At 36.3% G+C, this 23,426-nt stretch overlaps 1 protein-coding gene across 10 annotated transcripts in view; it reads right to left on the bottom strand.

Moving 5' to 3' along the window:
* The window catches only part of FANCC (FA complementation group C), a 260,904-nt gene that overhangs the window by 59,767 nt on the left and 177,711 nt on the right, over positions 1–23,426 (bottom strand). For all 10 annotated transcript variants that reach the window (XM_047830487.1, XM_047830488.1, XM_047830493.1 and 7 more), the window contains one exon: positions 7,086–7,250. In XM_047830487.1, the coding sequence (XP_047686443.1) occupies positions 7,086–7,250 (165 nt within the window). The remainder of the gene's footprint in view (positions 1–7,085; positions 7,251–23,426) is intronic.

Here is a 23,426-nt window from a genome sequence, read left to right as displayed (position 1 = left end):
AATCAAAGAGAATGAAATCTTGCCATTTGCAACTATGTGGATGGAACTAGAAGGTATTATGCTAAGCGAAATTAGTCAGAGAAAGACAAATACCATATGATTTCACTCATATGAGGACATATGTTTTGTAAGATACAAAACAGATGAACATAGGGAAGGGAAGCAAAAATAATATAAAAACAGGGAGGGGGTCAAAACATAAGAGACTCTTAAATATAGAGAACAAACAGAGGGTTACTGGAGGGGTTGTGGGAGGGGGGATGGGCTAAATGGGTAAGGGGCATTAAGGAATCTACTCCTGAAATCATTGTTGCACCATATGCTAACTAACTTGGATGTAAATTTTAAAAAAATTAATTAAATAAAGACATAAAAAAGAGAGAAGAAAAATAATATAGATCAGATGTTCAGATCTACATAAAGAGCATCAAAGAAAAAATAATAAAGGCAAAATAAAAACTTATTTTCCTATTTTCAATATTTTATTTATTTATTTATTTAATTTATTTTATCTATCTATCTATCTATCTATCTAGTTAGAGAGATCATGAGCAGGGTAGGGACAGAGAAAGAGGGAGAGAGAGAATCCCAAGCACACTTCACACCCAGCACAGAGCATGATGCAGGGCTTGATCTCACAGCCGTGTGATCATGACCTGAGCCGCAATCCAGGGTCAGACGCTTAACTGAGCCACATGGGTAACCCTATTTTTCCCATTCTTAGCTGATGTAACAGAAAACAAACTGTTCAAATAATATTAAATAGGAAAAAGGTAATCAATTATGTGTGTGTGTGTGTGCACTTATGTATGCTATGTATAAGTGAAATGTATGATAATGATACAAGAAACAAAAAGGGGGAATTAGGATTATTTTATTATTGAATAGTACTCACACTATCTGTGAAGTGGTGTAGTGTTATGTGAAAGTGGATTTAGATTAGCTATAAATGTATATTTCAAACACAAAAGGCAGTAAAAGAGTGGAAGACAAAAAGAGGAACAAATAACAAAAGCAACAAATATAAAGCAGTAAGGAATATAATTGATATTAATCCAACTATGTCAATAATCACGTTGAACCTCAGTGGTCTAACTGCACCAATTTAAAGATACAGACTGACAGAGTGGATCAAAAAACAAGACTCAACTATATATACCTTGTCTACAAGAAACCAGCTTTAAATATAAAGAAACAGATTAAAACTAATGGATGGAGAAAAATATAACTAACACTAATCAAAAGAAAGCAGGAGTAGGTATACTAATTTTAGAGCTGGCTTCAAAGCAAGCAAAGTTATCAGGAATATAGAAGTTCATTACATATAGATAAAGGCATAAATTCTCCAAGAAGATATAACAATCTTTAACTGGTGTGTGCCTAATAATGGAGTATAAAATTATATGAGTAAAAAATAACAGAATTGCAAGAAGATGAATCTACTATCATAGCTGAAGATATGTCAACATCACTCTATCAGAAATGGACAGATCCAGTTGACAGAAAATCTGTAAGGACATAGTTGAACTCAAAAAACCATCAATCAACTATATATATTGCCATTTGTAATCTACTTCATCCAACCAGAGCAGAACACACATCCTTCTTAAGTTCACAAGGAACGTTCACCAAGATACACCACATTCTGGCTATAAAACACCCCTTTCCAAATTTAAATTAATAGAAATCATACTGTATCTGCTCTAAGACCAAAAAGGAATTATAAACCAGAAATCAGTAACAGAAACATAACTTGAAAATCCCAAATTATGTAGAGATTCAACAACACACTTCTAAGTAACCCATGGCTCAAGAAACCTCAAGAGAAATTTAAAATTATCTTGAACTAAGTGAAAATGAAAACACAATTCATCAAAATTTGTGGTATGCAACAAAAGTAGTGGTTAGAGGAAAATTTATAGCACTAAATGCATATTCAGAAAATAAGCAATATCTAAGATCAACAACCTAAGTTTCTACCTCAGGGAGCTATATAGATAAAGAAGAGCAAATTAAGCTCTTAATTAAGATAAAGAAGAGCAAAGTAAACAGAAGAAATAATAACAATTAACAAGAAAAACAGGAAATCAATAGAGAAAATCAATGATTTTCTTGGTTTTTGGAATAGATCAATACAATCAATTTAAGTCTCCATCCAGGCTAAGCTGAAAAAAAAAAAAAAGAAAAAGAGAACATAAATTGCTAATGTCAGACATGAAAGAGAAGACATCACTACATCACTATGGGCATTAAGAGAATAATAAAGGAACTCTATGAGCAACTCTATGGGGATAAATTTGATAAACTTAGAAACCAATATCTCTCCTTAACATAGAAACAAAAATCCTCAACTAAATATTAGCAAACTTAATCTAGCAGTGCAAAAAGAATTCTGCATCACAACCAAGTGGAATTTGTCACAGGTATGCATGGCTGTTTTAACTTTTAGAATGAATTAATGTAATCAATCACATCAACAGGCTAAAAAAGACAAATCATGTGATCATATCAATAGATGCAGAAAAAGTATTTGCTAAAATCCAAACCCATTCAATACAAAAACTCAGTAAACTAGGAACAGAGGACAATTTTCACAAACTGATAAAGAATATCTATAAAAACCTAACAAGAATTAATACTGTTAAAATGTCCATATACCCAAAGCAATCTACAAATTCAATGCATCAACTATCAAAATTCCAATGGTAGTTATAGAAACAGAACAAACAATCCTAAAATTTATATGTATCTCTGAAAGTCCCCAAATAGCCATAGCAATCTCGAGAAAGAGCAAAGCTGGAGACATCATGCTCCCTGATTTCAAACTATTTTACAAAGCTATAGTGATTAAAACAGTATGGTATTAGCATAAAAACAGGCATACAGATTAATGTGATAGAACAGAGAACTGAAAAATAAGTCTATGCATATATGCATTTTATGACAAAGGAGCCAAAAATATAAAATGGAGAAAGGACAGTCTCATCAATAAATGAAGCTGGGAAAGAACACGAAAAATAATACTAAAATTTGTATGGAACCACAAAAGAACCTGAACAGCCAAAGCAATCATGAGAAAGAACACCAAAGCTAGAGGTATCACAATCCCAGATTTCAAGATATACTATAAAGCTGTAGTAATCAAAACACTATGGTACTGGCACATAAACAGAGACATAGATCAATGGAATAGAATAGACAGACCAGAAATAAACCTATGCTTATATGGTCCTTTAATCTGACAAAGGAGACAAGAATATACAATAAGAAAAGACAGTCCCTTCAATAAATGGTGCTGGGAAAACTGAACAGCTGCATGCAAAAGAATGAAACTGGATCACTTTATTATACCATACACAAAAATAAACTCAAAATGAATTAAAGATCTAACTGTGAGACCAAAAACCACAAAACTCCTAAAAGAAAACATAGGCAGTCATCTCTTGGACATTAGCCTTAGGCACATTTTTATGGGTATGTTCCATTGGGCAAGGGAAACAAAAGCAAAAATAAGCTATTGAGACTATACCAAAATAAAAAGCTTTTGCACAGCAAAATGAAAACACAACCTGCTGAATAGAAGATACTTGCAAATGATATATCTGAGAAGGGGCTAATATTCAAAATATATAAAGAATTTCTACAACTCATCACAAAAAAACAACAAAACAACCCACAAATGGTCTGATTAAAAAATAGGCAGATGACCTGAATAAACATTTTTCCAAAAAAGACATATAGATGGCCAACAGACACATGAAAAGATGCTCAACATCACTAATCATCAGGGAAATACAAATCAAACCACAACGAAACATCACATCACACCTGTCCAAACGGCTAGAATCAGAAAGACAACAAATAACAATGTGTTGGTTAGAATGTGAAGAAAAGGGAGCCCTTGTGCACAATTGGTGGGAATGTATATTGGTGCAGCTACTATGGAAAACAGAACAGATATACCTCAAAAAATTAAAATTAAAATGACTCTATGATCCAGCAATCCCATTAGTGGGAATATATCCAAAGGAAATGAAAATGTATCTCAAAAAGATATCTGTACTCCCATGTGTACTGCAGCATTCACATTAGTCAAGATATGGAAACAACCTAAGTGTCTACCAGTAGATGAATTAATAAAGAAGATGTGGTATATTTATGTAGTGGAATATTATTCGGCCATGAGAAAGACAGAAATCCTGCAATTTGTGACACGGATGGACCTGAAGGCATTAAGTAAAGTGAAATAAGACAGAGAAACACAAATAATGTATGATATCACTTTATGCAGAATCTAAAAGAGCTGAACTCACAGAAACAGAGACTAGAAAGATGGTTACCAGGAACTAGGGTGTGGTGAAATGGGGACATGTTGGTCAAAGAGTATAAACTTCCAGTTAGAAGATGAATAAATTCTGGGGATCTAATGTACATTATAGTGATTATAGTTGATATAATTTTAGTTGAAACAATATTTAAAGTTGCTAAGAGAGAAGATCTTAAATGTTCTTGCCACCAAAAAGAAATGGTGATTATGTGACATGATGAACGTGTTAGCTCAGCTATGGTGGTAATGATTTTATAACATAAAAAGTGTATCAAATTAACTTGTACATCTTAAGTTTACACAATGTTATATGTAGATTATATTTCAATAAAGCGGGGGTGGGGGGAGGTGGAGGGGATGTAAGTAAGTAAATAATTAAGTAGATAAATAACTAAACAAACTGATATTTCCTCTTGTACCTATATGGAAACATAACAGGAAGCAAGTACACTTTATTGTCTAGTTTTGCAGTAATACTTAAACATTTTTGGAAAACTCTTCTAAATTTTATCTAAATTATTTTAGGTGTACATATACTTAGATATTCTTCAGAAATATATAAATATGACATTTTTAGATTTTCTCATAATTTGTTATCTTATTCAAAAATAAAATTCATTTATAATATATTTTCTTTTTATTTTTAAACATTTATTTATTCTTGAGAGAGAGAGAGAGAGACAGAGCATGAGTGGGGGAGAGGGAGACACAGAATCTGAGGCAGGCCCCAGGCTCTAAGCTGTCAGCACAGAACCCGATGCGGGGCTCGAACTCAGAAAACTGTGAGATCATGACCTGAGTTGAAGTCGGATGTTTAACCGACTGAGCCATCCAGGCACCCCTATAATATATTTTCTTACACTTAAGAATGGATCATTGACTTTATGAAGGAGAATTAAAATGTTTGCTTTCTCATCTCCAGCTGTTTGTGAAAAGATGAAACCAATACATCAGGTATTTCTTTTGACTCATGACAGGGAGACAACTACTCCAAAGGAACTGGACTAAACTATAAATGAAAGCAAATATGAGGAAAGCGATTTTTCCCCTGGCTTCAGAGATGTTAATAATTTACCTCATTGTGCCATATTCAATAGAATGTTTCCAAATTACTGTTGTAGTACTAGTTAACTGTGGCACCAATTTGAGACCAATCATTCAGAGTCTAAACAAAAAGGAATTAAATAATTCAAACATAGATGTAATACATTAATATTTCATCAAGAGGATTACACTGCTGCCTTAAAACTGAATCTCTAGAGGTGAATGAACTTGCTGTGTTGCTCGTATTCATCTGGTATCAACAACAACAGGTGTCAACAGGAGTTCTGTTAAGAGAACTGGGCAGTACGCACATGTCGTAGAGAAATATCAACGTGTTGAATAACTATTCCGAAGCTCATGGTTTTTCCTGGGACAGCCGTGTTGACATTTGCACTCGAAGTGCAGCAGCACTAGTGAGCAAAACCACTGTGCCCAGCACGAGTCAAGCAGGGAAACGGTCACCGTGTCCTTCACTCTGTGTACAGTAGTAACACTGCCGGTTTCACACAAAAATGTGTTTGATGAAGCAGCGTAAAATATTAATCTTACTGAATTTTACACTGGCGAATACTTTTGATTAAAAAAAACATTGTGTGTGGTGAAAAGGAAAGCATGCATAATGCCCTTCTGCTGCATGACAATTCCGGGTGGTTGTCCCGAGGAAAAGCACTTGCAAGTGTAAGAGCTGCAAGATCAACTGGCCACCTTTTTGTCATGGAAATTTACATGGAAGAGTGGCAAACAGTGGCTGCTCAGAGTTGAGTATTTGGCACACATTTTATCAAAAATTAGTGAAATGACCCTTGTACTTCAAGGAAAACAAATGACAGTATTTTGTAGCCAATGATAAATGTGAGTGTTTAAGCAGACTTTGAATCCTGGAAAATTCACTCCTGTCAGTGGGAGCTTGACAGCTCCCCAACACCTGAAGACATTTCTGATGGGCTTGGTGCTGACAAGAATGAATGTAAGTTTTGATACTATAATGAAATATGTCAAGGTTGAAAAGGTCTACATAACTTAATAAACCAGTATTTTCCAAATGAACCATGCATAAGGCTACAAGATCCTGCTTGGGCAAAAGAGCTTTTAAAAGTATACCACAGACATCCAATGGGTTTCAATGTAACAGTATGAAAAGCTCATTGTTATAATTTCAGATTCAGCATAGCAACTAACCTTACAACACTAACATTTTCAAAACATTTTGAAAATCTACAATTATCTGAGATGGCTACTGCAGTATTCCTGTCTGTTCCAATATATCTCTATGAGGCTGAATTTTCTACACTTCAATGGAAACAACATACCAGCCTGTACCAGGCTGCACACAGAAACATGTATGAGAGCCCAGCTGTCTTCCATCAGACAATAAAGAGATTTGCAAAAATGTAAAATAATGCTGCTTCTGGTATACATATTTTCTTGGAAAAGATCACTTTTTAATAAAAATAAGCTATTTATGTGAACATGTAATCAATTTATTATTTGAAAATGAATACTTTTAGAATAGCGTTTTATTTTCAAATATGATAAAATATTGATAAATACAATGCACTTTTTTAAAAAAAAGAATTCACTGGGATCCTCAATAATCTCTACGATCATAGAGTGGTACTGGAACCAAAGTTTGAAAACCGCATTTCCAATATGCTGAAGTATTCTAAGAAAAGGAAAAACAATGCTGGGTGAGAGAGTAAATGGTATCACTTACAGCAAGAAGGCCTCATTCACAGCATCAAAGAATTCAGGCCAGAGCACTTCCTGAGGTTCATGTCCATGGTAGGTGAGCAGAGCCTCCACCAGTGGTTGGATATCTGGCAGAGTTATAAGTGGTACACAAACTCGCGACAGGAACCTTATCTTTTCAGGAGCCATTCTATGGAATGAATAACAAATAATTATCCAAATCTTAGAAAATGTTCATGCTAAGATTGACAAGTTACTTGCTTTGTGCCTCACATAAAGGGGGCTACCCTAACACCATCTATAAATTCTTCTCTTACTCCATTCTCTAGAAGAAATCCTTTAGTCCCATTTTAACACCACTTATTCTCAAGACTTTGGCATAACTATCTAGAGGCACCTCCAATTTACCATGCCCAAAACAGAACTCTTGAATTCCTTCCCCAAACATTCTTTCCCCAGTCCTGACAATCTCATTTCCTCAGGCTTTGAAGGCCATCCTTGATTCCCCCCTTTCTTATACCCCTTACCTAATCCAACAGTAAATACCATCAATTTATCTGACAACTTCCCTACATGCGCTTCACTACCCCCTAATTCACCATCACCTCCAGCCTAGGTTACCGTAGGAGCCTTCTAAGTTCTCCCTGCTTCTGTCTTCACTCCCACTGTTTATCATTAAAACAATTCCAGCAACTCTTTAAAAATTCAGATCACTTCACTTGTCTGCTCAAAGCTTTGCAATGGCTTCCCACCTCAGAGAACTAGCAAAGTCTTATACTGGCCGCTGAGGCCTTCCATGACAGGGCCCCTTCTGTTTCTCTGGCTTCAACTCCTTCCACTTTTTCCCTTGCTCATCCTACTCCAGTCCTCTAGGCCTCTAACTACTCCAGGTGGGTCCTGTTGTTCATTCTGCCCAGAACTCATGGCTAGCTAGCTCCTTCATTCCATATCAATCTCAGCTCAAATGCTGCTTTATGTGACGGCATCCCTGACCATCCCATTTAAATGTACTTACCAATATGGTAGCAATCAGCTACATGTGGCAATTTAATTTAAATGAAAGAAAATTCAAAATTCCTGTTCTCAGTTGCACCAGCCACATAACAAATGTTCAACGGGTACATGAAGCTAGTGGCTTACAGTACTGAACACTGCAAATTTCCAGAACTTGTCCATAACTCCAGGAAGCTTATTAAGCTCTATTAAGCAGAGCTTAATAGAGAAAATGCCATCTCACCCCACTGTGTATCTCTGATCTCACTTACCCTGTTTTACTTTTCTTCAGAGTACTTTTCATCACCTGACCTATAATGTATTTATTTATTTATTGTTCATCATCTGTTTCTTCCTGTTAGGATATCAACTTTATAAGGACAGATACGTTTTCTATTTTGATCTCTGCTCCGTTTCTAGCATACAGGAAATGATTCCTTACACATACACATATATGCTCAAGAAATAGATGTTACATGAATAAATCAACTAGAGATCAATAAAATGAAAGTTTGAGATGTACACTATTAGAGCTTTTCCTAGCTATATTCATATATAAATCTAGAAATTTAGCATGTGCTTTTTGAAACACAAATGGAACCATAGCAGAGAACATAAAGCTGTTCCTCACTTTTTTTTTTTACTTGCTGCCTCATATTAAAAAATGTATGTTCTAGGGGCGCCTGGATGGCTCAGGTTAAATGTCCAACTTAGCTCAGGTCATGATCTCATGATTCCTGAGTTCGAGCCCGCATCAGGTTCTGTGCTGACAGCTTAGAGTCTAGAGCCTGCCTTGTTCGAATTCTGTGCCTCCCTCTCTCTCTGCCCCTCCCCATTCATGCTCTGTCTCTCTCTGTCTCAAAAATAAACATTAAAAAAAAAATTAAAAAAAATTTTTTTAAATGTGTGTTCTATAATTTAACAAAGCCTCTATTTATAGGCATTTAGGTTATTTCTAATTTTTCAATATTACTGCTGAGAATTACTGTTACTATTACTGCTATAGTTTATTACTAAAAACACTGCTGCAGTGGTATCTATGCGTATGTCTATCAGTGACCCTGTGCGAGTATTTGCATATTAACTGCATTCCAAGAGACTACCAGTTTACTTTTCCCCAAACTCCAACCCAAGCGCATAATCTCCTTGCAATACATTCAAATACATCTGACATACTACCATTTTCATCATATTAAAGAAATTTTTCCTAGAACCCTCTGACCTGTTCCAATCCAGGCAGATTGCTTTTTATTCCCTCTGTACAGTTAACATCTTGGTCTCTGTCATGGGGATTTCCTTCACTTCTCTCCTGAACCCCATATCTTTTTCTTTCTTGGTTCATTCTTCTTATGTGGAAAAAGGTACATGAGTGATAAAGTACTTGAGACCTTGCATGTCTGGAAATATCTTTATTTTACTCTCACACTTGATTAACACTTTGGCTGAGTATAGAAATCTTGTAATTTTCCAACAAAATTGTGAGGGTGTGGTTCTAATGCCTTCTAGCTTCCTCCAGTGTTGTTTCTGAGAAGCTCCATGCTATTATGAATTTTCATCCTTTATATAAGTCCTGTTTTCACTCCCTGGAGGCTTTTGGAAATCCTTTTTGAAATTTTACACTGATATGTTTTGGTATGGATTTATTTTTATTCATTGTGGTCAGCATTCAGTGGATCTTAAATAAGGAAATTTTATTAGATTGTTTCTTTGACAATTTCCTATCCATTTTTCAATCTGTTTTCTATGAGAACTCCAATGATTCTGGATATTGAATTTCCTGGACACTTTGCTGTCTTTTCTTTCTTATTTTTCATCTCTTGGTCTTTTTACTCTAGATTTAAAAGAACTTTTCAAATTTATCTTCCAATCCTTTTATTAAGTTTTTCATGACCAATCTCTCATGATTAATTTATAAGAACATTAAAAATAATTTTTTTTAAGTTTATTTTTTTTGAGCGAGAGCATGCGAGAGTGAGTTCAGAAGGGGCAGGGAGAGAGGGAGAGACAGAGAATCCCAAGCAGTCTCCACACTGTCAACATGGAGCCCAACATAGCTCAAACTCACAAACCATGAGATCATGACCTGAGACGAAATCAAGAATCAGACACTTAACTGACTGAACCATACAGTTGCCCCACAAGGCAGGAGTATTATAATGGCTGCTTCATATGTGTGTATTATCTTTTGATACAAGATCAAAACTCAAGCACTGTCCACCCCGGCTACTGCAAGCCTGTCTAGAAATGCAGGTACAACTGTCCACCACGGGTCTAGGGGATTGGTTATGGGTAGTCTCTACCATGGTAATAGCTGAAATGAACAATTTACTGGCCAAGCCTTCCCCCAAAAGCTGTAAGCCTTCAAACAGACTTCAGAGTTCCAGAACAGTTACATCAGACACAGTCTGTCAGTAAAATTTTTGTCTAAGTAAAGGATGGATTCCTGGTACTTCCTCCTCCATCATCTTCCCTGACATCCCCTTCTGATCTCTTGTATTAAGAAAAAGAAAAACAAAAACAAACCCTCACCTTCTTACTTTTTACTACTCTGCCCTTTTGTACTTTATCCTAGGAGAACTATTTGGCTCAATCTTTGAAGTCATTACTTACTATTCAGCTGTATTTCCTATTCACTTTTTTTTTTTTTTAACGTTTATTTATTTTTTAGACAGAGACAGAGCATGAACGGGGGAGGGGCAGAGAGAGAGGGAGACACAGAATCGGAAGCAGGCTCCAGGCTCTGAGCCATCAGCCCAGAGCCCGACGGCGGGGCTCGAACTCACGGACCGCGAGATCGTGACCTGAGTTGAAGTCGGACACTTAACCGACTGAGCCACCCAGGCGCCCCCGCTATTCAGTCTTTTACTTTTTTTTTTCGTTTATGAGTCCCCTCTTTTAAAAACATAACCAATTTATTTCTATTTCAAGGATTTGATAGTTTCTCTTATTATTTTTAAGACATTAATTATCATCCCCCCCTTTTTTTTAAACCACTTGCTTGTCTTAGGTAATGTATCTTCCGTTTTGTGGCATTTAGTTCATCTTTCCTTATGGTGTTGGTTTTCCATCAATATCTAAGGATTTTTGTTTCCCCTCTCTGGAATTTGGGATTTCCCACTAGCCTCTCCATGACTGCTTTTTACCACAGCCTCCTCTGGTACTTGTGGAGAGGGTCAGGATGTATTCCCGGTTGGGGTTGCCAATAAATTGCACTCTGGGCATTGGAGCACCCCCAGAATGGCTGGGAATTAACAGCCATTTGATGCTCATTCCTCTTCCAAATCTTCTCCCTCCTTCCTGCTGGAAACAGGACACTTCTGTTGTCTCTTGTTTGAAGGCAGCAGATAAGGACTGCATGAGGGTCTAGCCCTTAGCTGGCTTCTGTAAATTGAGGCAGTGCAACAGGCGGTCTTGTCGGCTGCCAGGTACCTCCTGCTCCATGAATCCACTCCAATGTTACTTTTACCTTTTGCAGTAGTTTTCTCTTGCAAGCTTTTTGGGCTGTGATATTTTCCTTCAAAAATATCCCATAACCTGCTACTTGAAGTCTTTCTTGTAACTTGTGGGTCATCAAATGCTCCCTTATTTATTAGTATTATATATTTGTTAAAATTTCTCCATCAACGCTAAGAGTTGGGAGGATAAAGTGAATGCTAGGTCATGCATGAGTTTAGTTCACCACTTGATTTTGTCTCTTATATTACATTTTCATCTTACTCTCTTGCACTTTAATCTTTAGGATCTGGCCAAGTTCTCTACATTAGAGCTACTCAAAATATGGTCCTCAGAATCACCAGCAACAGCACCCCTATGAATGGGGCCAAGAAATCTGTTCCTTAACATCTTAACATCAGGTGATTCTTATGCCTACTGTAATTTGAGAAACATTGCTTCACACTACTTCTTCAGTAGCAGTCCCGGAACTAGATGATTATCAATCTCTAGTAACAATCTGAATACTTTAACAGACATGATAGAACTATGTTTAAGATTTTTTGTTTTGTCTTTTTTGTTTTAGTTTAGCTATATTTTCTTGATAGTCAACAATAAAATTCTCAGAGATAAATTTTTTGTCAAACTACACTAATGATTTCTTATGTGCAAACAGTTTGTCTTTTCTCCTCAAATAATTACCTTTTGCAAAATCCACTTCTTGTTCTTTACCACTTTCCTAAATGACTGAGGTCTCTTCAACCACAGGTATCTTCCACTATGCTTTACTGTCTTCTCTAACCACCAAGGTGGTTTTAGATTTAAAAATAATTGTGTTTTTGAGTCCATTATCTAAGTTTAATGAAAAGATATTTAGCTTGAGTTGTAAATACCATAAAGTTTTGGAATTTATGAACTTACTGGGTGGGATTGGAGAAGGGAAGAGTTGTTGTGTGTATGTCTGTAATGTGGACTGTTTTTCATGTATATTTTGCACAGAATCTAGCAGAATATTTTGCATAGAGTATTAAGGGCCTGACGTGTATCTGAGAAATGGAAAAATAGTTACATGTACTCAATAAATCTAGAACTCTGAATGAAGCAGGGAGGTGGTGATCTTGCCCTTCAGCAATCCTCTCTGGAAGAACCTGTTAAGTCCAACTTTTCCCTCATTATCTTAAAATTTTTACCATTCTCTCATTACCTTAGAAGAGAGGGCTCAGAGACTATCACTGGCTACTAGGTGTATGGAAAAGACAATCCTGGCAACAAGGGCATTTATCAAGCACTGAAATTTATGGGATGCAGACTGTATCTCCCAATCAGGCTGAAAAGGTCCAAGAGAATTTTGTGAAAATTTCTAAAGTCTTTTGGGGTGCTTCAGTGGCTTAGTTGGTTAAGCATCTGACTCTTGATCTCGCTCAGGTTTTGATCTCAGGGTCGTGAGTTCAAGCCCTGCATTAGGCTCCATGCTGGGCATGAGCCTACTTTAAAAAAAAAACCCTAAAGTTTCATATAAATTTCAGTAGCTTTTCAGTTGACCTACCTAAATGCAGGTCAACTGATAATGTTCTGAAGGGCTTCAAGGTGCTCACAGCCTTCATGGCTCCCTCTTTTGGTCTTGAGCTTGCCAGAGTGTGGAGATCCAACTTCAACTAGAGTTAGGCAACACTTTCCAGACTGGAGTACACTAAGCATTATGTCTTGATTAATTGCCAGAGCAACACTTCCAAATGATTTTTGCACAAGAATTCAACTGCAGAAGGTTCAACAGTAACCATATACTGCTAGAAACATCATTCTCATGTGGCTATGTTGAAGTTTCCAAACCATCTGCAGCAAACCACAGAACTAACTACAAGATAAACTGATGATGCTCAGAAAGTCCAGAATGTCATTCCTTCTAGACGGTTTATAGCAAAGAACGGGAGAGAATTTAAACATTCTGTCATTGAATTGTTGATTTTAGTTGGTGGCAAGTGAAATTCTATTTAAAATGCTATGACAAGGCCATTTATCAGGCGTCTATAAAGAATGCAAAAGGAAACCAAACAGATTTTCCTATTTTTTTTGTTCCTCTGACATTTTATGCATCAAAGTTATGAGATTAACTTTTATATTTTCTAAGAGACTTTTGAGTCTTTTGAAATGAACTTGAAACATTCAAGTAGCAAAAAGTGAAAAAAATGTACAGATGCCCTCTTAAAAAAAAAACAACAACAGAGAAAAACAGAATAGCATTGTTTGTATGGTGTTTAAGTTTGAGAGGCCCTTGGCAACTTGAACATTTCAAGTCTTCCAAGCAGAAGGTAAGTAATGATAAAATTCAAGTTTCATAAATAATGGGAATATCTGCATTCAAGTGTACTGGAAAGTAGTTTGCCCAGTATGCTATATTCTTATTCAACTTTTTTGATTTTTAAATCTTAGAAATGCACAGATAACTTCATATATATATATATATATATATATATATATATATAGCAAATTTATATTGTTATGATGCATATTTTAGTTATTATTATAACTTATGACAGCAACAAATATAATGGCTACAGCATGTTTGGCAGCTCTTTCAAATGTTATCATGATGGCATTTCACTACCTGATTTCATGAAACCAGTTTCTAACTGAGACAAGAGAACACACTTGGTTGGATTTATAATTCACTAGAGAGCTGTAGATGTGGAGTTCTGAGTCTCACATAAGCTTTAAGGGATCCAGGTTCTTTTATGGATGGAGAACAGAACTTCCTGGCTTGAGGTCTTAAAAGTAGAACTTTAAACGCTCATAAAGAGACTCAAAAAGAATGCTGAGCATCAAATTGCTTTTTTAAATTCAATCTTCTGATAATTATAAATGAACTTAATTGAATTTCTCTAAAAATTCAACACATTCAAAAAAATACCTGCAAAAATTTCTTGTTGAATTCTAAAAATTAAGACTCCATAGTAAACACCATTCAAAAGAGCAAATTAGGAATGTATCAGATGTATCAGTGTCCAAAGGACATTCTACTAGCATATGCATCTCATATTCTTGGTAAATTCAGTTAAGAGTTCTACTAATTACATCAATGATTTGCTTTGACTAAAAATGTTTTTAAACTATTACCAAATTAATCACCATGTTATCCTTGATGCTACTGCCAGCTGGGGTGCCAGCATGGGCATCCTTCAGAAAACTGCTCTGTGCCAGGGGATGTGCATATTATTTTTTTTTAAAACATACATCTTTACTGAAGAAGCAATCATAAACTCGGGAATTAACCTGCCCCACAAAATGACCCAATCTGGCACAAATGGAAATTTCTCAGATGTAAAGAGTATATTAGCTAATAGTTTCCAGCAGGCTTTCCTAATTGTGGTCAATGGAGTTTAGATGCCTTTCTGAACTGCTGTCCTCTTCTGTCCTGAGGGTGAGAAAATGAAAAGTACACATTCTGAAGAAAGAATCTGAAAGACCAGTATAGTCAAATAATGGGTACAGTGCAGAAAGACACTGTAAAGGAGAAAAAATACTGCAGAGTGCAGAGAGGAATCAATATTAAGCAATCTAAGGCTGATTACAAATGATTTTTTTTTTTCATGAACTACAACTGCCATTTTGGAAATAAGACCCTGTGGCAGGAAATTATTCCTTTATTATGAATGTTATCTTTTAATTTTTGGTATTTTGCCAGCTAGCACTGTATTTTCATTTTTAAAAAGTCTAATTATAAAATTATGATGTATGGAAGAACATAGGGAATTACTATAACATCAACTGTGCACTCATTGCCATGATTTCACAATGCTAACATTTTAGTGATATTTCTAGTTGACGTTTTAAAGAAATAAAAATGTTTCAGTTACAGTTGAAACACCCTCTCCTGTCTCATTTTCTCTTCCCCTTCCCAGGAGTTAGCACTCCCCTAACGATGGGAGTCCTGTCTGTCTAGTTTTTTTTTTTTTTAATGTTTATTTATTTTTGAGAGAGAGAGAGAGAGAGAGAGAGAGAGAGAGAGAGAGAGAATGAATCTCCAGCAGGTTCTGAGCTGTCAGTTCAGAGTGTGATGTGGAGCTTGATCTCAGGAACTATGAGATCATGACCTGAGCTTAAATCAAGAGTCACTCAACAGACTTAGCCACCCAGGCGCCCTCTTTCTGTCTAGTTTTAACACTTTTACTTTATATGTGTGTATTGTTTTGAGTGTTTTAAAACTTTATGTAATGATGACATTACAGGTATCTTTTTGCCACTTCCTTGCTATTCTGTTCTGTGGGTCTTTGTGTCTGGCTTTATACAAGTACCAAAGTGGCTTAATGACTAGCTTTGTAATATGTTTTGAAATCAGGAAGGGTGAGGCCTCTAGTTTTGTTTCTCTTTTCAAGGTTGTTGACTATTTGGGGTCTTCTGAGATTCTATATGAATTTTAGGACTTTTTAAAAAATCTATTTCTGCAAAAGAAAAATGCCATTTGGATTTTAATAGGACTGCATTGTATCTATGGGCAGCTTGGGGTAGTATGGACATTTTAACAATATTAACTCTTCTAGTCCCTCAACACGGAATGCCTCTTATGTATTTGTGTCATGTTTAATTTCTTTCAGCAACATTTTGTAGCTTCCGGTATATAAGTCTTTCATTTCCTTAAGTTTATTCCTCAACATTTTATTCTTTTTGATGCTACTGTAAATGGGCTTTTTATATAAAAAAAAAATCTCTTTGTAAATCTGCTCACTGCTAGTGTATAAAACACAATTGATATTTGAGTATTTATTTTGTATCCTGTAACTTTACTGAGTTAATTTACTAGTTTTAATAGTTTTTCTGTGGAATCTTTAGGGTCTTCTGCATATAACATCATGTCATGTATAAGCAGAATAAGCGGTCCTTTAAAATTTGGATGCCTTTTGTTTCTTTGTCTTGCCTAATGGCTCCAGTGCTTCTAGTACTGTGTTAAAAAGAAGTGGTGAGAGAGGGTATCCTTGCTTTGTTCATGATTTTAGAAGAAAAAAATTTCAGTCTTTCACCATGGAGTGTGATGTTAGCTGTGGGCTTTTCACACATTGTCTTTATTTTGTCGAAGTATGTTCCCTGTATTCCTACTCTACTGAATGTTCTTATCATCAAAGGATGTTGAATTTTATCAAATAGTTTTTTCTGCTTTAATTGAAATTATCATTTGGTTTTGTCCATCATTCTGTTAATATGGTGTATTACACCAATTGGTTTTTGAATGTTGAACCAACTTTGCATGCTAGGAATAAATCCCACTTGACCATGATGCAGAATCTTTTTAATTGCTGACTTTGGTTGACTTGTATATTGCTGAGGATTTTTACACATGAATATTCATCAGGAATATTGCTGCAGTTTTTTTTTCTTGTAGTGTATTTATCTGATTTTGGTATCAGGGTAATGCTAGCCTCATAAAATGAGTTTTGAAGTGTTCCCTCCTCTTCAATTTCTTGAAAGAGTTTGAGAAGAACTGGTATTAATTCTTTAAATATTTGGTAGAATTCTCTAGTGAAACCATCCAGTTCTGGGCTTTTCTGGGCTTTCTCCTTCCTGTTGTAGATCTGTTCAGATTTTTAAATTTATGAGTCACTCTTGGTAGGCTGTATGTTTATAAAAAATTTATCCATTTCTTCTAGATTATCCAATTTGTTGCAATATAATTGTTCATAGTAGTCTCTTTTTATTTTTCTGCAATGAGTTGTAATGTCTTCTCTTTCATTTGATATTTGTTATTTTAGTCTTCTTGCTGATTTTCTTAGTCTAGTTAAGGGTTTGGCAGTTTTCTCGATCTTTTAAAAAATCGAATTCTTTGTTTTTTTCCCATTCTCTCTTTAGTTTATTTCTCCTGTAACCTTTACTATTTCATTGTTTTTGCTATCTGTGGGTTTAGTTTATTCTCCTTTTTCTACTTCCTTGAAGTATAAAGTTAGGTTGCTGATTTGAGATCTTTTATTTTTATTTTTTTAAACGTTTATTTTTGAGAGAGAGAGAGAGAGAGAAAGAGAGAGAGAGAGAGAGAGAGAGAGAGAGAGAGAGAGAGGACACACGCACAAGTGGGGAGGGACAGAGAGAGAGGAAGACAGAGGAACCGAAGCCATCCGATGCGGGGCTCAAATTCACAAACCCTGAGATCATGACCTGAGCCAAAGTCAGGCGCTTAACCAACTGAGCCACCCAGATGCCCCAAGATCATCTTTTTTAAACAAGATGTTTACTGCTATGTACTTTCCTCTTAGTACTGCTTTTTCCTCATCTTATACATTTTGGTATACTGTGTTTTCATTTGTCTGAACATATTTTCTAATTTCCCTTGTGATTTCTTCTTTGACTCATTGTTCAAAAATGTGTTGTATAATTTGCACATATTTGTGAATTTTCCACTTCCCTTTTATTTTTTTTCAAGTTTTTTAATGTTTATTCATTTTTGAGACACAGAGAGAGAGACAGAGTGAGAGCGGGAGGGGCAGAGAGGGAGAGACAGAATTTGAATTAGGCTCCTGGCTCTTAGCTGTCAGCACAGAGCCTGATGCAGGGCTCAAACCCACAAACTGTGAGATCATGACCTGGGCTGAAGTCAGACACCCAACCAACTTAGCCACCCAGGCACCCCTCTCCTTCATTTGTGAAGGATACTTTGCAGCATATAATAATCTTGATTGGCAGGTTTTTGTTTTAGCACTTTGCTATGTCATCTCACTCCCTTCTGGCCTTAATGTTTCTGCTGAGTAATCCACTGACAATCTGGAGTTTCCTTATATGTGTTACATTCCTTGTATTCTTGCTACTGTCAACATTCTCTGTCTCTTGACAGTTTAATTACAACGTAACTTGCCATGGGTCTTTTTGGGTTTATTTTAGTTGGGAGTTTGAGCTTCTTGAATTTGGATGTCTAATTCCTTCTTCAGATTTGATAGTTCTCTGTCTTTTTCTCTCTCACTTCCTCTGTGACTCCCACAAAACATACAATTGGTTCACTTGATGATGTTTCATAAGCTCTATGGTTTAATTAACGTTTCATTCTTTTTTCTTTTTATTCCTTGATTTGATAATTTCAAGTGACATGTCTTCAAGTTAACTGCTTGATCAGTCTATTGTTGAACCTCTCTAGTGAATTTTTCAATTCAGTTATTTTTTTCTTCAGCTCCAGAATATCTGTTTGGTTGTTTTTAATAATTTGTATCTGTTGATATTCTCATTTTGTTTACACATTTTTCTGATTTCATTTAGTTGTTTATCTGTATTCTACTGTAGTGCATTGAGTTCCTTTAGGACGATTATTTTTAATTGTCAGGTGGTTCATTCATAGCTCTCCATTTCTTTAGGGTAGGTTTGTGCAAATTAATTTTGTTCCTTTGGGCCATGTTTACCTGTTTCTTTGTGTGCCTTATTTTTTGTTGTGTTTTATGCAATTGAAGAAAGCCACTTCTTCTAGTCTTTATGCACTGGCTTTGTACAGGGGAACTTTCTCTAATCAACCTGGTGAGAGAATCTGGGGGTCCTTTGAATCTTTTCTGGGGATGTGTCTTCTCTGGGCTTATGTAATTTCCCAGAGAGCTTGCCAGTTTTTCAGGAGTTTGCAATCTCTTCCTCCCTCTGGTGTTTGTCTGTGGTACTGCAGGTTCTCTGGTGCTACAACAAGCCACTAAGTTTTTGTTCTCTGCAGCCCCTCTGACCTTCAAAGTGGGCTGCTTCAAGTCAGGGGAGACAAAAACCAATCCCTAGGGTAGCCCCTTCAGAAGCTGGAACATTAGATACACATTCTACTCTTCTTTCCCACCCCCCAACCCACCCAGACAGAAGCTGTGAGTTGGGTGTTTTCTCCTTACACCAACCTCCATCTGCAGCACTGCCAGCTCCCTGGGGCTACAAAAAGCAGTGTAGGGCTCTCTAACACTCATGCTCTCCAGGTATTGGAAGTCTGCTCATTCCCCATCAGTGGTCAGAGTCAGGTAAGCTACCTGAGGCAGTCCCTCAGGCAGCCCCCCCAAAAGCAAGAACACTGAACATATTCCATTCTTTTCTTTCTCCCTCAAGGGACAAGCTGAAAGCTAGAATTTTCCTCCCAGTCCCACCAAGCTGAGCCAGCTTAGGGGAAGGGCTACAGTGGTTGGTATAAAATGGCTTTCTTACCCATTTCAATATGGCCATTTTTGACTTTGAGCTTGCCTGGAGTATTGTAACTTCTTAATTGTTTCTGGAGTTTTCAAATAAAGGCTCTTTGGGTCATATACTATTGTTGAGTCAGTGTTTCTATAGGGAAACAAGGACTGGAGTTTCCTATTCTGTCTTGCTGACCTCACTCTTGAATTTTTTAAATGTTTATTTGTTTAGTTTTCCTCTTTTGGTAATAACTTGCTTATATTTCTTGTCCATTCCTTTAAAAACATTTTTTTATTGGGGCACCTGGGTGGCTCAGTCGGTTGAGCGTCCGACTTTGGCTCAGGTCATGATCTCGCGGTCCGTGAGTTTGGGCCCCGTGTGGGGCTCTGTGCTGACAGCTCAGAGCCTGGAGCCTGCTTTGGATTCTGTGTCTCCCCCTCTCTCTCCCCCTCCCCCCTCATGCTCTGTCTCTCTCTGTCAAAAATAAACATTAAAAAAAAATTTTTAAAGCAGGCTCCAAGCTCTGAGCTGTCAGCACAGAGATGAAGGGCTCGAACTCACGAACTGTGACATCATGACCATGTCAGATGCTTAACTCACTGAGCCACTCAGGCATCCTTCTTGTCTATCTCTATACTGGAGTGTTTGCCTCTTTATGACTGATTTGCAGGAGGATTACTATACTTTGTATACTAATCCTTTATCTGTTTTACAGGTTGCAAATTATCTCCCAATTCTGTGGCTGATGTTTTCCACTTTACAGTGTTTTTGTTTTATTGTTTGTTTGTTCTTAGTTGAGTTTTTTAAAAAATCGTCAACTTGACATATTTTGGGAGGATGGTGTAGAGTACATACACATTGCCTCTTACTGATGTTTTAAGTCTCTTACTAAATTTGTTTTTAAAGAAAATTTTTCAATTTTTTAATTATTTTTTTCAATGTTTATTTTATTTTATTTTTGAGAGAGAGAGCACAAGCAGGGGAGGGACAGAGAGAGAGGGAGACACAGAATCTAAAGCAGGCTCCAGGCTCTGAGCTGTCAGTGCAGAGCCTGACATGGGGCTCAAACCCACTTGTGAGACCATGATCTAAGCCGAAGTCAGACGCTTAACTGACTGAGCCACCTAGGTACCCCTCTTAATAAATTTCTATTATTCAACATTCATCTCAAGGTAAAATCAAAGTCTGCACCCGACATGTAAACAAATGACTGTAAATGTTTTCTATGTCCCCCTTGGAATTCTTCTTATTACTTTTTAGGTATAATTTATATATGAACAACTATTACCACTAATGATCCACTTTTAGGACTTTTCCATCACTTCAAGATCTTTTGGGCTCATCTGCAGTAAATCTCTGTTCCTATCTTTAGCCCCAGGCAACAACTAATCTACTCTGTCTCTATAGATCTGCCTATTCTGGACACTTGGTAAAAATGAAATCATATAATATATGGTCTTCTGTGACTGGCTTCTTTCACTAAGCATAATGTTTTGAGGTTCACACATGTTGCAGTGTGAATCAGTAGATTGTTCCTTTCTTACTGAGGAATGGTATTCTACTGTGTGGACATAACACATTTTGTTTATCCATTCATGAGTTGATGGGTATTTGGGTTGCTTCCACTTTTTGTTTATTATGAATAATGATATGAATATCTGTATACAAGTGTTCACATGCTTATTAGCCATTTGTACATATTTTCTGATGACATGTATTCCAATCTTTTGCCTATTTAAAAAAATTTTTTAATGTTTACTTATTTTTGAGAGAGAGAGAGAGAGAGAGAGGCAGAGTGAGAGCCGGGGAGGGGCAGAGAAAGAGGGAGACACAGAATCTAAAGCAGGCTCCAGGCTCTGAGTTGTCAGCACAGAGCCCAGTGCGGGGCTTGAACTCACAAACAGGGAGATCATGACCTGAGCCAAAGTCAGACGCTCAACTGACTGAGACACCCAGGTGCCCCTTCCTATTGTTTTAACTGGGTTGTCTTATTACTGAGTTCTTCATATATTCCGGTTAGGAACCCTTTATCAGATGCATAATTTGAAATTATTTTCTCACAGTTTATGACTTGCCTTTTCATTTTTTAAATGGTGGTAACAGACAATACTTATTTGTTTAATCCATCCAGTTAAGGTGGACCTTTGGATCATTTCTGGTTTTGAACTATTACAAAATTAATATTTGTATGAACATTTGTATACAAACATTTGTATAGAGGGGTGCTTGAGTGGCTCAGTTGGTTAAGTGCCTGACTTCGGCTCAGGTCATGACCTCACCGTTCATGAGTTCAAGCCCTGTGTTGGGCTCTGTGCTGACAGCTCAGAGCCTGGAGCCTGCTTGGGATTCTGTGTCTCCCTCTCTCTCTGCCCCTTCCCTGCTCGCACTCTCTCTCGCTCCCTCAAAAATAAATAAACATTAAAAAAATTTTTTTTAAAGAAATTATTTGTATAGCAATATTTGTGACTACCTATGTTTTCATTTGTAGTGAGTAAATACTCAAGAATAGAGTTGGTGGGTCATATGACAAGTGTATATTTAACTTTATAATAAACTGCTACACTGTTTACCAAGTGGTCATACCACTTCACATTCTCACAGACAGCATATGAGAGATCCAGTGGTTCTAGATCTTCTCCAACACATATTGATATAAGTGTTCCCAATTTTAGTCATTTGAGGGAGATATACTTGGTATCATTTTTGGGTTTTTTTCTTGCTTAATTATTTGATTGTAGTAAAACATACATAATTGTTATCATTTTAATCATTTGTATTTGGTAACCATTCAGTGCTATTAAATACACTCACATGCTGTGTACCTGTCCCACAATCCATACCCAAAGCTTTTCAGTATCCTTAACATAAACTATAGAGCCATTAAACAGTAACTCCATTCCTTCCAGCCCCTGATAACCTCTGTTCTGCTTTCTGTCTCTATTGAGTTTGCCTCTTCTAGGTACTTCATATAAATAGAATTACACAATATTTGCCCCTCTGTGTCTGGCTTATTTCACTAAGCATGGTGTTTTCAATGTCCATCCATATTCTTGCATATATAAAAATTTTATTCCCTTTTATAGCTGAACAGTATTTTCTATTGTACTTATATACCTTGTTTTCTTTCTCCACTTCATGTTTCATTGATGGGAACTTGAAGTGTTCCCACCTTTTGGCTCTTGTGAATAATGGTGCCATGAACACTGGTGTACGGAGAAATATCTGTTCAAGTCCCTTCTTCCATTTCTTTTGAATATATGCCTAAGAGTGGAATTGTTGGGTCTTATTTTAAGTCTGTGTTTAATTTTTTGAGGAACTGCCAAGCTTTTCCACAGTGGCTGTACCATTTTACATTCCCATCAGCAAGACTATTCTTTCAGGAATCATCTTTATAGTTTGTTACATTCTCACCAACAATGCACAGGGCTCTACATTTTTAACTTACTTGCCAACATTTATTATTTTTCTTTTTTGTTTGTTTGTTTTTTAAATGACAGACCACTCTGGTACATGTGATGTGGTACCCATTGTGCCTTTGATTTGCATTTCCCTAATAACTAGTTATGTTGAACATTATTTCATGTGCTTATTGGCCAGCTCTATATCATCTTTTGAGACATGTTTAAACAACTCTACTGACCATTTGGGGTTTTTGTTTTGTTTTGCTTTTTATAATATATTTTATTGTCAAATTATTGCCCATTTTTGAATTGAGCTTTTTGTTATTGTTGAGTTTCAGTTCTTTATATACTCTAGATTTTAATCCTTTATTGGATACATGACAAAAGTTTTCACTCATTCACTAGGTTGCCTTTTTGCATTCTTGATAGTATCCTGT

This window comes from Prionailurus viverrinus, chromosome D4 (genome assembly GCF_022837055.1).
Source record: "Prionailurus viverrinus isolate Anna chromosome D4, UM_Priviv_1.0, whole genome shotgun sequence".
Classification (NCBI taxonomy): Eukaryota; Metazoa; Chordata; class Mammalia; order Carnivora; family Felidae; genus Prionailurus; species Prionailurus viverrinus.
Note: the sequence above shows the minus strand (reverse complement) of the source record. Positions and strands in the feature narration are given on the sequence as shown.